Below are 14,885 nucleotides of genomic sequence, written 5' to 3'. Positions count from 1 at the left end.
ATGCCCAGGTATATGGCAGTGCAGTGCAGCTGTGGGGGGGCAAAGGTCTGAATAACTGAGGCCAAAGCATCATTCACCAGGATGGGACAGAGTCTCTGAGCCAAGCAGAGATGGTACAAAATATTATTTGCAAAGACTGCTATGTGAGAGCTTGGTATTAGTGAAGAATCCAGGAGCGCTCCTAACCTATCCACTGTACTGCCCAATTGTGGGCATGCACCTTCAACATTGCATCCACAGACCAAACTCTTCAAGATAGTTTTACTCTATCCACCAGCATAACCTCTGTCTTGCTCATGTTCAGCTTCAAGTGTTAACTTACTGAATTCCAAAGTTTGTAAACTAAGCCTATGGCAAAATGATGCTCAGGAATATGTGTGATTAAATTGGAGAACTAAAGATAAAGCGTAAGTGTTGCTCACAATCTAAGAACTTTGATGCAGAGCTATCCTGGATTAGGACAGTGGAATTAATCTCACCTCCAGGAGGTTGTTGGAAATAGCCATAGATCCAGACCACTCTACAACTTTCAACCATTATTTTATAGCCAATTAGACATCACCTTAACTGGTTAAATGCAACGTGGTTCCGTTTATTTCTGACCTCACAACTCAACTTAAGGGCTCTTGTCCATACTACATTTTTGTGAAATCCCAAGAGATGTAGGGCTGTTGTAGTCTGTGAGGATCAGGTGGATGTATTCCATATAATCAATTTCGTATCTGTTTGAAGGGAGTGAGCATTGGCGTACCTCAGTCCTATCCATTATCTTCTAAATATTCTATCTTATAAAGTAAAACTGTATTTAAGTGGTGGTAAAAATAATCTATACTTGATTTTTTAAATTGAAGTTTTACTTTAATTCTTGTCAGCTTCTCATTTTACTTTCATATTTAGGATAAGAATTGCTTATAAAAGACGATAAAATGCAGCTTTCAGATTACTTATAGTTATGTGAAAATGTTCTCTTTTCATCCAAAAAAAGAAAAAATATACTACATACCTAGGAAAAAGAGAGAGACTGCATCTAGCACTGGAATATTTCATGTCCTTGTTTCTGAAGTATCATAGGGAATACATGAAAAGGTTTTTTTAAAACCTGCTTTGATATTACTTTATTTAATCTATCATTAAATAACCATCTTGATATCAAAAGTTTTTGTCCCATCTTTCGCTCAATTCTAGAAAATTTCCTCTAGGAAATGAATTTGTAATTTGGTGTTAAAACAGTTATCAAATACTTCAGTATGAAGCACATAATAGCCTAATTGTACACAAAAGGACGCAAAAAGGGGAAACAAGCAGGACACAGTATAGCATATAAGGCACATGGCCCAAGCATGCAAAGAACATACAGGGCTGGTTTCAACAAGTTCTTGCATTTGAATAGCTCTGGGATTCTAGAGGTGTAGACTATACCCTTTGAGCATATGCTCCTCAATTAGAAGCACAAGCCATCTGGCATATATTTTCTACTGCTCTCAATATGCATGATTCTTGGACCGCTGTTGGGATTTTGGGATCTATATCAAAAAGGGCTGGTCTATGGAAGGCACAGTTCTGCAGGACAGGAAATGGCCAACTGTGAACCACCTGTTCAGGAGTCCCTTGAATGGATTATTTTAAGTGGCCAGAGTGCAAACTACACTGGGCAGCTCTCTTATTCACATTTTTGGGGGGTTTCAGTGTTTACAAATTGGTGGGAAAAGCTCATAGGAAGGCCCACCTGAACACCTAAGCTTCAAAGGATCTGTGATTCTCCAAAACATATCAGAGAAGGTTGACCATTGGGAACCTGAGATCCTGTCATCTGGTAGAAGCAAGAGGCAAGGAGTGGCGTAGAGCTTTGTGGTAACATTGTTTGGTCAGGAACATTCTGAAAAGAAGCAATCTGGATTATAAATTTGTTTCATCATCATTTTCTTCCTCTTTTCTGGGGGTGGAGAAGGGATCTTTCTATTAAATTTACATATAAGAGAAATTATCATTTTTATTCCTTGTGCTGCAATTGCAGGACCTGGTAAAGATTAAAAATGTAGAGTATTGCAAAGTTGAAAGTCAGGCGAATGTAGAACACTTGCCAAAAGTGGGTACAAATTATAGTGTTCAGTAAACATGTGTGTGACTTTTCAGCCATGGAACAAAAGGAACAAAGTTTCTTTTTCCAACTATGCTAAAAGCCTTACCAAATATGAGATAATTAAACAGTGCAAAATTTTTAGAATACAAGACACATATTGAAAAAAAAAACAAGTCAATGCATGGTTACTATTGTTTAAAAATAAACCTACATTAAAGATCAAGGGCAATATAAAATGTATTATTGTCTTATTCTCAAGGAAACATCTTGCAAATCAATGTAACAAATAAAGGATTTCCAAAATTAGCCAGTGTCTGTTCCTAGAAAGGTACTGGCAAATCAAAATGGCAGGCCAATTCAAGACAGCACTAGGGAGACTGTGTTTAAATGAACTTTTCTTTCAAAATTAAACAATGAATATTGTCTATAGTAGGAGTTTAATACATAAAAAAGTAAGCATCTCTTATTCCATATAGTTTGATTTCAGCCAATAAAAATATTTTTATTACTAGTTGGTGGTGCTTTCATGACAACTGCATTTTCCTCATTATTCAGAGCACAACTTTTCTCTGGGATCCTGTGAAAAAGACTTAAGATCTCCTTTTAATAAGGGCTGTAGGACCCGGCTCCAATGCTGCAGCTGATACCATAAACACTATTTTAATTGGTGGAAGGGCCTGTCTGCACATAAAAACTTGAGCTATAATTAAAAGTACACCAGGATGTATGTATACTTGTGGCATGTTTAGTTCTACAGCTCTTGTTTTAATATATATTTACTTTCTCAGAATAAAAATGAGTGAGATGTAGCATCCAAATAGTGTGGGTTCCAGGGAAAATATTATAAATGTTTGCCCTTTCCCTACTCCATCAACCAAGCTATCCATTCACATTTTTTTATTATTCTAATAAGTTTGTGCAAAAATTCAGCATCACCATTTTAAGAACATAGCAAACTACTGTAGACAAAATTCTACCATCATCATTTTAATAAAACACATACCCCAAAGAATCAAAATGTGGGTACTCAACCACATTGTCCCTGCCCCTAATGTGTATATCCTGTTAGTCTGTCAGAAAGGGAGTTGCGAGATCACCTCCTTCCAGGGGGGGGAGGGGGTAAGGGGGGAGGGAGAGAGAGGAAGGAAGGGGGGAGAAGGAGAAGAGAAGTTGGATTGGGAAACTGGAAACTTTGCTTCCCTTCCTTGAAGATCTGGAGGAAAAGTACAGAGGTGAAATCTTCAGTGCTCTTCCACAAAGGCCCAGAGGATTGATGTAGGAACTGACAAGTCAATGGGGAAGAACATTCAAATCAGTTCCCTATTGGCCAAGAGTAGCAGAGGTGGCAAGGGTAGATTAAAGCGTCACTCTTTTTCTCCATGGGCTAGGATGATGGGAATAACTCCAGAAATACACCATAATGAATACAATTATTTTCATTTACTAAAATAGCATTTGAATTCAAAAAGATATATTAAATGTGAATGCTGGAAAATTAATGTATGCTTCCCTTTAATAGAAAAAAAAAATACCTCCCCTGCCCCCAGCCTGATTCCAAACCTTATATCAACATCAGCAGGATTTTTGGGTGCTTAGTACTTTGAAAAATCAGACCAATGATGCTTTTCCTTCTACAAAGGAATTTTTTTCTCAAAACTGCTTCCATATCAACATCATCTTTGTAGTATCTTGAAGAAAATGTAAAGAAGCATTTCACTAACTGTGGTCAGAGGAATGCTTGTGGTCCACAGAGCACTTGCTGGTCACGTGGAACTGGTTTCTCCTCATTTCCAACTAATAAATCACATAGAGAAACAGCCTAAAATTACATTAAATAATTACCTAATATCACTTGTGCATGTAAGCAATGGCTGTAGCTGCCTCAGGAATGTTACACAATCAAAAATGAGAGGGCAGTCTGATTTTGAGGGGTTGCTGTATTAAAATGTAATCTATACTCTGAAACAGTGAGGACCCCTGATCTAAGGAACAAACGTATAAAAACTGAAAAGCATGGTCCATATTCTCGCTTCTGTTATGAGAGAAGCCACATGGATTTCTTTAACCTAGGAGATTATATTGGTCCTTTATTACGAAGGACAGACATTAAAATGTCACAGACTCTTTAGGAAGACAGAAAGTTTTTTTAAAATCCACTCATTTCATATTCTGCAATTGTTACTAACCCCACAAGAAAACCTAACACCACCAGATCAGTGAATTCTATATAAGAACCAGAATGCGACAATAAGCACAATGGGGCAAGAAAAAAGATAAGATGTTGGATGGTTTTGTTTCAGCTTACATGACCATGCTATCTAAAGCACATTTTAAATCTGAATCCAAGGCAAGAAACATTTTCCATGCTTTTCTCCTCTCTAAATACACGTGCATATTATACTTAACATCTCTATATCTGTATTATAGCCTCGTAATGCCAAACAATCCAATTGGTTGAAACAAGGTCATGTGACCCATAGTAGCTGTTCCTCTAGTAGCATATCAGTGATGATTTTTAAACATAAAGTCTCATTCAAGGATGCCTGATGCTACACCACATTTAATACAAAGAAATCACGGGTCAGACACTCGGCTATTGCAAGGCGTATATAGTGCAGTGTAGGATGAGAGCACAAGTCTGATGGTGGTGGAAAGCTTGTTTTTGCACACACCCCGTACTGGGTTGTTGTGAACAGGAGCAGCCCTCAATAGCAGCTTAGAGTAACCTGAGAAGCTGAAACTGAAGCTGGGGATCAATCCAACATAGAGGCATCTCAGACATGTCCCCTATGCTGCCAGCAGGAAAGTGAGATGATACAGGAGCCCTTTGGTGGTTCTATGCCTTTAGAGCAGTGGCTTTCAAACTTTTTTTCTGGGGAGCCAGTTGAAGAAAATTGTTGACGCCTGCGACCCAATGGAGCTAGGGATGAGGGGTTTGGGGTGTGGGAGGGGCTCCGGGCTGGGGCAGAGGGTTGGGGTACGGGAGCGAGGGCTGCGAGGTGGGGCCGGGTATGAGGTGTTTGGGGTACAGGAGGGGCATCGGGGTTGGGGGTGATCCCAGGGCTGGGGCAGGAGGTTGGAGTGTGGGAGGGGGTCAGGGCTCTGGGGCGGGGGTAGCAGGCTCTGGAGTGGGGCCGAGGATGAGGGGTTGGGGGGCTCAGGGCTGGGGTAGGGGGGGGGCCTGCGGGAGGGGGTCAGGGCTCTGGGGTGGGGGTAGCAGGCTCTGGGGTGGGGCCGAGGATGAGGGGTTTGGGGTGCAGGAAGGGGTTACGGGTTGGAGGGGGCTCAGGGCTGGGGCACGGGGTTACCTCTGGCGGCTCCCAGTCAGCAGCACAGCGGCAGGCTTCCCACCTGTCTTGGCACCACGGACTGTGCTGCACCCCAGAAGCAGGTCCAGCTCCTAAACATAGGTGCGCAAGTGGCTCTGCGCAGCTGTCGCCCGCAGGCACCATCCTTCCCTTCCCCAGTCCCCATTGGCCGGGAGTGCAGAACCAGTGCTCGGAGCAGGGGCAGTGTGCCGAGTCCTGTGGCCCTCCCGCCTAGAAACCAGACCCGTTGCTGTCCGCTTCTGGGGCACAGCACGGTGTGAGAACAGGTAGGCACTAGCTTGCCTTAGCTGGGCAGCACTGCCGACGGGACTTTTAATGTTCCGTTAGGGTCCCTGGGTGCTGAGCAAGGCGACCCAGTGCCTTACATGCCGCGACCCAGTACTGGGTTGCAACACGAACTTTGAAAAACACTACTTTAGAGGATGCCCTTTGCGCATTGTGGTGATGCTCCTATGGCAGACTGACCATAATGTACTGGCAGCATGATGAAAAAGGGATGTGCAACACTAAAGGATCTGGCTCTATAGTTGAACAAGATAAATTCATTTCACATTTGGGTACACATTTTCAAACACTGGTCTCCATTTTTACTGGTGCAAAACTGTGGGCACAAATATTGTGCTTGTAGATTTGGTTGCTTAGATACATAAATGATCTATATTTTTGGTGCACATACCTATGGATGAACTGCACCTACAAAAATGGAGACCCAGTTTAGGATTGGCTGAAAATCTGACCCTAAATTAGTAGTTGTGGCAAACTTCTATAGCTTTTTAATGCTATCATTCATAGTGTCTGGGGAGAAAAATATCAAATAAATATAATCCCAAAATAAAAGAAAATTAGAACAGTTTAAAACACACCCCAGGATACCAGCAGACACAATCAAACAATATTCTGAGTAAATATAAATAGCTAAAACAGATGCACGGTACAAATTAAAAACTAATTTACATTTATTCAAGATGGATCCTGATCTTAAAAGCTAGATCTGGGGTACTGGCTGAGACAAAGTCATTTCACCTTGTGATTCAAAATACACCCCTCAGCAAAGGCTATTTAATAATACAGCATGTTTAACTTAAAAAATCTTAAATGGGATGATGAATGATACAAAAACTGGCATTTTCAAATTCATAGGAAAAAAACTATTAACCTTGGGATGAAAAAATTCCTCCTATTAAGGAATAATTATCTAGGCCTCTGATGCTGGATATTATGAAGTCCTTTTTTCAACGTACAGGAAAATTTATTTCTCTATATACCCTATTTTCCAGTTAGTGTGATATGCAGAGAGAAGATATATGAATACATGAACAAACAATATACAGTTCACTTCTGTTTATCCACATGGCCTGGGAGGATGGTGAATTTTATATATATATATGGCAGGGGGCCTGACCAAGGGCGCCTTGCTCATAGTTTTAGCTTCATATATATATATGGCAGGGGGCCTGACCAAGGGCATAGCCACACATAGGCTTGTGTCCATGTGGGAGCAGAGCAAAGACTGGAAGTAGTAAGACCCTGTGTGCCAGGTCACAATGCCACTCAAATATGGCCTAGCCACTGCTCCATTATGGCAGCAGGGAAGTGGTTCTGCCATTACACTATCCAGCTCTGGCTACTGCCTCCCCACTGGCAGAAGCGTGCCTCAACCCAATCATGGCCCTGGGTGGATGGCAGATTATTATTAATGGAGATATCCCATCTCCTAGAACTGGAAGGGACCTTGAAAGGTCATCAAGTCCAGCCCCCTGCCTTCACTAGCAGGACCAAGTACTAATTTTGCCCCAGATTCCCATGTGGCCCCCTCAAGGATTGAACTCATAACCCTGGGTTTAGCAGGCCAATGCTCAAACCACTGAGCTATCCCTCCCCCCAGATGTTGGCTACAATCAGATTAGCTGTGGGAGATGGGAGACATGGGAAAGCAGTGACCAGAGCTAGGTGCTAAGGGGCAGAGTCCTTCTTCTGCTTGAGTATGAGAGAAGTGGTTGCACCAAGGAGTGGTCTTGAGACCTGGCAAACAGGCTACTGCTCCCAGTCCCAGGCTTTGTTCCGCTCCCCATCAATACAGGCTCCATCCAATGCCACCCGGCTCAGGTTACTTCCTTTTTTATTGATGAAGGCATGCCCTGCCCTCATCCATTGCTGGGTGGGGGCCCTGGTCAAAACCTGATTGTTTGGCAGTTGAGAGCCAATCAGAGCCTGTGTTGATGGGGAAGCAGAGATGTGCAGAATGGTATGAGGCGGCAGCAGCTCTACTAAAAGACTGCCCCTTGGTAACCTGACTCAATCTTAAAAATAAAAAAATAAAAAAATCTAGGGCTGACACCCCGCCATAATCCCCCTCACTTTAAGCATTGTGGCTGGTGCTCAGATTTGGGTGGGCCTGGGTGCTAAGACCCAACCAATCCATTCCTGGCTACACCACAGAGGCAGAGATAGATTTAGGGAGGCTGAGCCTCCTCTAGTCTTAGCAATCTGCTGCCTATGCCTGGGGAACAGCCAAAACTTTTGGATAACTGGGCATTTGGATAAATGGAAATGCTATTGGAGAACATATTGTGTATTCGGATAACTATGATTTTTGGATAGAGAATTTGGATAATGAATTATATTGTATATCTTGTTTTAATATACATACTATACACACTGCAACAATTACTCCGAATATTAGCAACATATATTTTGTATTTAAATACAAATAATGTATAGTTTATTTTGCCTGTTTCTCAGAAGATTTAACCTAATCCAAGTTAAATGAAAAGGAATGCTCATCCCTTTTGTTTTCTGCTCCATTTCAGATGGTCATTATGAATTACTATTCACATATTAAGAGACTTCCTAAGAGAACCATTTTCTCACACAACAATTTCAGCTTCATGATGCCGACAACAACAATCACCATCAGTTTTGCTTACTCATTTACAAGCTGTTTTATGTTGCTTCTATGAATAATTTAATAATAATAAATATTTGAAAAGAACAAAACCTTTTAAAAGCATAGTTTTAGCTTCTCACACAGGGAGAACACTCATTGTTAGCTGCAGGAGTTATGAATGAAGAATTCCATCAAATGGGGACAGTAGAATGAGATTTGTCCATGACACAGGCTTAAGATTCAAATGACAGTATAGCTATTAAAAGTTAAGAAATTCAGTGACATTTGGAGTAAGAATCATGATATCAATTCCAAATTATAACATTTTCCACAAAACCATCAACCAGTTAACCAAACAGAGAAACTTCAACTATTTTTAAGAGAACTTAATGCACTTGATTTCTTGACATTTCAAACCACAATAGATTCAACATCAAAAGTCTAGCTGAATAAGTTACAATGCTGAATGTTCAAACAGGATGACCTGTGCCTGACTTTCAGGCATTGTTCGTTTGATAAACTTAATTTGGTCCAATTCTGAACTTCTCATTGGATTTTGAGGTAGGGACTGAACTGGGTCAGTTACATTGTATCTACCAGCCTGGTAAGAACTGTAGTACTCTATTCCCTTTTCCCCCGAGTCTCCCCGCATCTTCAGCTTCTGTCTAAACTGGACAATTTTATAGATTAGAAAAAGGATCACAGCACATGCTAAAATGAAAAAGGCTAATAAAATGTCAAATGCCTGATTCAGTTTCTCCACCTGCTGTGTACAGATTAGAGACGTTTTTAAGGATACAGATGCAGCATCTGGAGGAAATTCACTTTTCTGTTCCATGGTCAAGTTAACTGGCACAATCTGTGCAGCTGTTTGCACTGGTAATACTGATAACACTGTTGTTGCTTCTGATGGATTCCCAGCAGCATATTCTTCATAAAGAAATTGACTGGCAGATGTGGTTGGATCTCTTCCCCAGAAAGTAACACGTTTAGTTCCAGCATTTTCCAAATGTACAAGTTTATCATATGTGGTTACCATATGCCATGCCATCACTAAAGTGGCGGTGCTATGATGGATACCTACAGATGCTACACTCCAGGCGGTTTCTGGATTAGTGGTAGTGATAGCACAGTTTGTAAATTCGGTCCATTTAACATAACGCAAAGGTCTACCGCGCATACTTGGGGGATTTTGACAATGGATTTTGACAGAGATTGAAGATAATGCTAGCCAATTACGTAGCCCAAGCAGTGTGCAGCTACAGTTCCAAGGGTTGTTATTTGCCTGTAGATGAGTTAATGAAACCAAAGGCTTGAGCACTTTAGGCTGCAAATTGGTAAGGTTGTTAGATGCTAGATTTAGAATCTTTAAAAAAGATCCCATTTTTTCAAATGCATTATCACCAATACTAACTATTTTATTCTTGTCTAGTTGCAGGTACATTAAATTATGCAACGAAGTAAAAGTGTTGGAATTTACATGTTCTAAATCATTATGGCTTAAAATTAACTTTTTAAGGTTATTTAATCCAGCAAATCCATTCATGATAATGCTTTTTATTTTTGCACTTTTTAAAGATAGATATTCAAGCCTGTCAAGTCCTTTAAATGCAAAAGGATGTATTGACCCAACAGGGTTGTGAGACAAGGAAAGTCTTTCTAGATTTTTAAGTATTCCAATGGCCTTTGATGGCACATGTGTTAAATTATTACCTTCAAGGTACAAATACACAAGGTTTCCAAGATGATGAAATGCTGTATCTGATATCCGTGAAATCTTATTGTTGGCTAGATTAAGCGTTTGAAGACTAATCATTCCCAAGAAAGTGCCACTTCCAAGGATACTGAGGCGATTTCTTTCAAGCGTTAAGTATCGAACTGAAATGAGACCACTAAATAATCCTCTAGGAACAAAAGATATTTGATTATTCTGAAGGTATAAACAATGAAGATCTGAAAGCCCTTCAAATATTCCTGGATCCAAACGTTTTATGTGATTATTATTTAGATGTAAGTAGCACAGTTTACTAAGTTCAACAAAAGCCTTTGGATGCACATATGAAATGCTGGAATTATCCAAATAGAGCACAGCAAGCTTCTGAAGGCCTGTTAATTCATTTGGAATTACATGCGATATATTATTCCCACTGAGGTATACAAGTACTGTACTTTTTGGAAAGTTCTTTGGAATGCTTGAAAGACCTAAGTTACGACAATTAACTTGTTTCCCAGTGCAGAGCTGGCAGACGGATGGACAGCCAAGTACCTCTTTCTGGAGCAGCAACAAAAGAAAACAGTTAAGGATATGGAGGAATACTCCTGTGCAGGGTACAGAACTTTGAAGTCCACACACATCCCTGTCTTTGGCTTTCTCAGTCATCTCTGACTTAGCTATTAGAGATAAAAAAAATCAAATTTGTAAATATCACTCATTTCAAGTTCTAAGGTTCTATTTGAATAATTTTAAAAAACAGATGCAACTCTTTGTGATAATTTTTAATATTCTCAGCCAATATGCCATATAAATGAACAAATAGTACTTTTAAATACTGTATTTTACATCTTCTCTCTTTTGACACTAAATAGTTAAACATCATAAAGATTAAACTGCTTCTTAGGCAATGGTCCTATATTAGAAGTGAACTAAAATTAGAGTAAAAGAATGGTAAAATGAATATGCTTGCCAAGCTAGTCGAAATATATTTAATCAGTTACTGTTTAAAAGCAACTAATTCTGTCATAACAATGGCTTTCAGTAAATTCAACACATTGTAAATTCTTTTCCTTAATTTTATATATTTGAAAAGTTTTAAAGCTTCACTGGCATTTATAAAGAAATACTGACTTTTTTTTATACATTGAAACAAGTTTCTTTTCATCAGTAACATTTACTTCCCTTTTTGAATTTTACTTTTAAGTGAGCCCAGTTACGTTCAAAATATACCCCCTCCTCCAAAAAAAAAAAAAAGTCTTACCCCAAACCACAAATTCATATTATCAGCTGGCTTGTGAGGCAGTTCACTGGACTTACTTACAAGTTTACTTTTTAGACGTGCTGTAAGACTTTTCTTAGCAACATTCCGGTTTATTAGAGCGCTCACGTTTTGCCCTAGGTTTTGCAACTGTTCACTCAGGAAACATTCTTCCCATAGGCTCTTCCACAGTGAGTGGTTAAAGAGAGGTTACCATGGATACAGGAAATAGTGAGACAGGAAGTCATTTTATCTGTGCTTCTAAAGTATAGTTGGAAAGGAAATCTCAGCTATTTATTTCTAGAAAACCCAGAAATAAATTCATTTGTTGTAGTACATAGCTGTTACAGTCCATACATGCTTAATTTATAAAAACTGGTGATGCATAATAAGAGTTGCATATCAGATGGCTAGGCAGATCTAAATATTACAGAGTAAAACATATCTATTGTGATAACACACATCGTAAACGTAAAAGCATTTATTCACAAATAGAAAAAAAATCATGTAAAACATTTACACAGTTCACTGACTACAGAGAAAAGTTATTCCGAAAGCAAACAACATAATTAACGTAGTCTTGCCAAGTAAGAAAGTACTGAGGTCTATAAAAGGGGACTTGGGCTGTGATCTCATCAGGTCTCACAAATTAAGTAAAATCAGGTCTGGTCAGTATTTGGATGGAAGAGCAATGAAATCTTAGATGGTGTAAGGAAATGGTGTGGTGAGACACTAGAAAGCAATATTTTATCTAAGTCATTTTTTGAACTTAATCCTGCATATCATAACATGCCATTGTGTTGCTGGAGGTGTCAGATGCAATTTTCAAAAGCATGCAAGTGACTTTCATGTGCTCCTAAATCATTTAGGTGCTTTTGAAAATACTATGCTTCATCTTTGGGAGGTATAAAAACGGAGGTTGTGAAATCTTGCGATAATTAAAAGATCTTGTGATCATTTCTGTAAGAGTGGAATTCTCTGCATCCATGTTCCAGCCAAAATTAATATGACTGCCTAAAATTCTCCCTGCAGCTTCAACTGGAGAAGTTATTATCGTCCCTCTTAAAACATAGTTTTGTAGTTATGTATGCAGAATTCATGACATATTACACATATAACTTTTTACATTTCAGCAGTGATCCAGTCATCCCTATGATAAGCAGGCTGGTAGCACCACCCGATATTAAGGCTGCCTGACACTTACCACCATAAGACCCTGATTCAGTTACTTATAACTTTCCCAAACTGCAAGTGTTATGGCTGAAATTTTCCATGCTAGATAAACTGCCTAGCTTTAACTGAACTTTTCCCCCACCAAAGGGGGCTGAACCTTTTGGGAGGAAAAGTTCAGTTAAAACAGTTCAGCCATTTCCAAGAATGAGGTTAGCGATAAACCCATTGTTTTGTCCATATTAAAACACTCTGGTAACTTTTTCTTTGAGGATATCCAATGTCCCCTTGCTTTGGAACAGGGACTTAAAATTGGCTAGGGAGGGAGAGCTGAGGAGGGCTTTGGGTCAGAGATGTGTGTGTTTGCCATCCCTGTGAAAAATCCACTCAAATTTGGCCAAGTTATAAGCCTCTGAAAAATATCACTTCACACATGATTATTGGAGACTTACTACAGCTTGGCAGCTAAAATCTCTGAAGAGTCTGTCCTTACTGAGCATGCATATTACACACAAAAGCACTGTGCTAAGAACATTAAGGTCGCAAAATCAAACACTCAAACGTCAGAAAACTGCCAGAATTAAGGTTGCTCGTTGAACCTTAATTTGGCTCCTTTGTCAATGTACATTAAGATAATTTTTATTTACTATTTTTCCTACAGGACCTTGCCTCATTCAGTGCACAAAATGGATAATACTCTCTGAATGGGTATCTAGTCACTATTCCTTTTTATCCTCATCATTCAGTGTATGGCTCCATGTCTTATTTACTGCATAGTATTTAAAACCTGCACTGAATACAAAATTATTAAATTTCCTTATGGACTTTTCTATGACACCCAGAACCATTCACAAACATTAATGAATTTATATTTACAACACCTTTCCAGTGTAAGATATTATCCCCACTTTGCAGATAAGAAATTGAACCATAGAGAGATTAAGAACAAATTTTTCAAGTGTCCACTAACTTTGGGAGCCCAACTTGAGAGTTCTAGGGCCTGATTTTTCAAAGCATGTAACCTTTTATAAGCATTTTATTCACCTAGAACCATATTGACGCAACATGAGTCATCAGCAGAGATAGGAACTTTAGATCCGCAGCACAGACCTCTACCACTTGAGCTAACAGGTAGCAGTAGTAAGCTGTTATCGTCTATGTGGCTCAACCACCAAAGGGGGCTTTGCCAATAAGTTTTCACACTATTTGCTAGACAGCACCAGAATTAACACAAGTCAATTCCAGGTTCTGGAATTATAGATCCTTCTGCCTGTTACTGGTCTCAGACTGCTCCTATCCCTTCCCTGGCTCCAACTTCCTTCCCCCCCTTGCCTCCTCACTCCTTTGCATTCTAGTCAGGCTGTTTTCTCCTCTTCCTCCTTGCTGTCATGATGCTAGGAGGGGAGAATTTATAGTGTAGAAGAGACAGTCTTCCTGCTCTCAATTCTGGTAACTGGCACCACAGCTGCTCTTGGCAGCTAGAATGAGAGTTGTGTGGCAATGGATGATTCTCAGTGTAGATGAATCTTTGGAATATAATGCTGCCTGCCTCTAACAAACCTCTACAGCGGATGTGCAAACTGTAATTTTTCAGAGGCTTTTAACTTTGCTAGAGGTGGGTAGATTTTCATGGGGACAGCAAAGGGCACATGCTTGATATCATGGTGAAACCCCCAGCCAAATTTCAAGTTTCTGCTCCAATACCTGGATGCACTAAAGCTTCTCAACAAAATGGTTGTTTAAAAAAAAAAAAAAAATCAATGAGGCAAAACAACATACTTTTTCCTAACTTTGGTCTCAGAACTGTTTTTGCTAAAACTTTACAAAAAATCATCCTGAGGCACATATCTGGAAGGGAAAATTTAAGCCCTAAATTTAGCAAGCTTGTAAGGAACTGAACATAATGTCTTATAATGGAAACACCTTAACTACAGGTGTTGCTACCAGCCTTGCCTATAATAAAAGGGTATTTTTGGCACAAAAATGCTGACATGGAAATAACTTCCAGCCACTGTTCCAAACTGCATCATTCATCTCAGTAAGGTTATGCTAAGTGTACGTACAGTAAATGTATATACAAGTTTAAAGGGTTGATTTATCATCTTTCCTACATGTTTGCTTCATAAAATTAGGGACGCTTCTTTGTAGAAGGTAAATTGGTACCAATTCCTTTTAAAAGGCCAAATTCTTTCCATTACTTTAACAGAGTAACATCCTCAGAGAATGTGACCTGGGATTTTCAACAACCCTTCGCATCTGTATGAAATTTTTGTTTCCTAAGGCTTGTCACCCTTTTATATAATCCTTAGCAACACTGCAAATGGAACAGATGAACAGCTTTCCAGCTGCACAGAATGTTGTTGATAGATCCTTAGTATGCCCAATCAGTGGGAATTTTTATAGAAGCTTTTTTAGAGTACATGGTAAACACTGAATAACAATGATTT

The 14,885-nt window shown here is 39.5% G+C and overlaps 2 protein-coding genes across 9 annotated transcripts in view; both read right to left on the bottom strand.

Annotated features, from left to right (window-relative positions):
• Window positions 1-14,885, bottom strand: part of IPO11 (importin 11) — a 255,344-nt gene that overhangs the window by 29,016 nt on the left and 211,443 nt on the right. Inside the window, exon 29 of one of the 8 annotated variants that reach the window (XR_010602178.1) lies at window positions 1,727-1,876. The exons of 6 other annotated variants lie outside the window; for them this stretch is intronic. Coding sequence is in view for 1 of the 2 variants with exons in the window: in XM_065599019.1 (XP_065455091.1) it covers window positions 10,684-10,687 (4 nt within the window). In the remaining variant the exon portion in view is untranslated. Of the gene's footprint in view, window positions 1-1,726; window positions 1,877-10,573; window positions 10,688-14,885 lie in introns of those variants that run through there. One more of the 8 variants, XM_065599019.1, reaches the window with a different exon arrangement.
• On the bottom strand, window positions 8,619-10,676 carry LRRC70 (leucine rich repeat containing 70). The gene has a single exon (XM_005300953.5). It carries the CDS (start codon window positions 10,674-10,676, stop codon window positions 8,751-8,753), a length of 1,926 nt encoding a protein of 641 aa, XP_005301010.2. The 3' UTR covers window positions 8,619-8,750.

The sequence above is a fragment of the Chrysemys picta genome, chromosome 6 (genome assembly GCF_011386835.1).
Source record: "Chrysemys picta bellii isolate R12L10 chromosome 6, ASM1138683v2, whole genome shotgun sequence".
NCBI lineage: Eukaryota > Metazoa > Chordata > Testudines > Emydidae > Chrysemys > Chrysemys picta.
The sequence above is the reverse complement of the archived record's forward strand: the minus strand, read 5'-3'. Positions and strand labels throughout refer to the sequence as shown.

What these genes read in the sequence shown, in the direction of transcription:
- LRRC70 (XM_005300953.5), bottom strand. Translation starts at nt 10,676, where the DNA reads ATGACTGAGAAAGCCAAAGACAGGGATGTGTGTGGACTTCAAAGTTCT.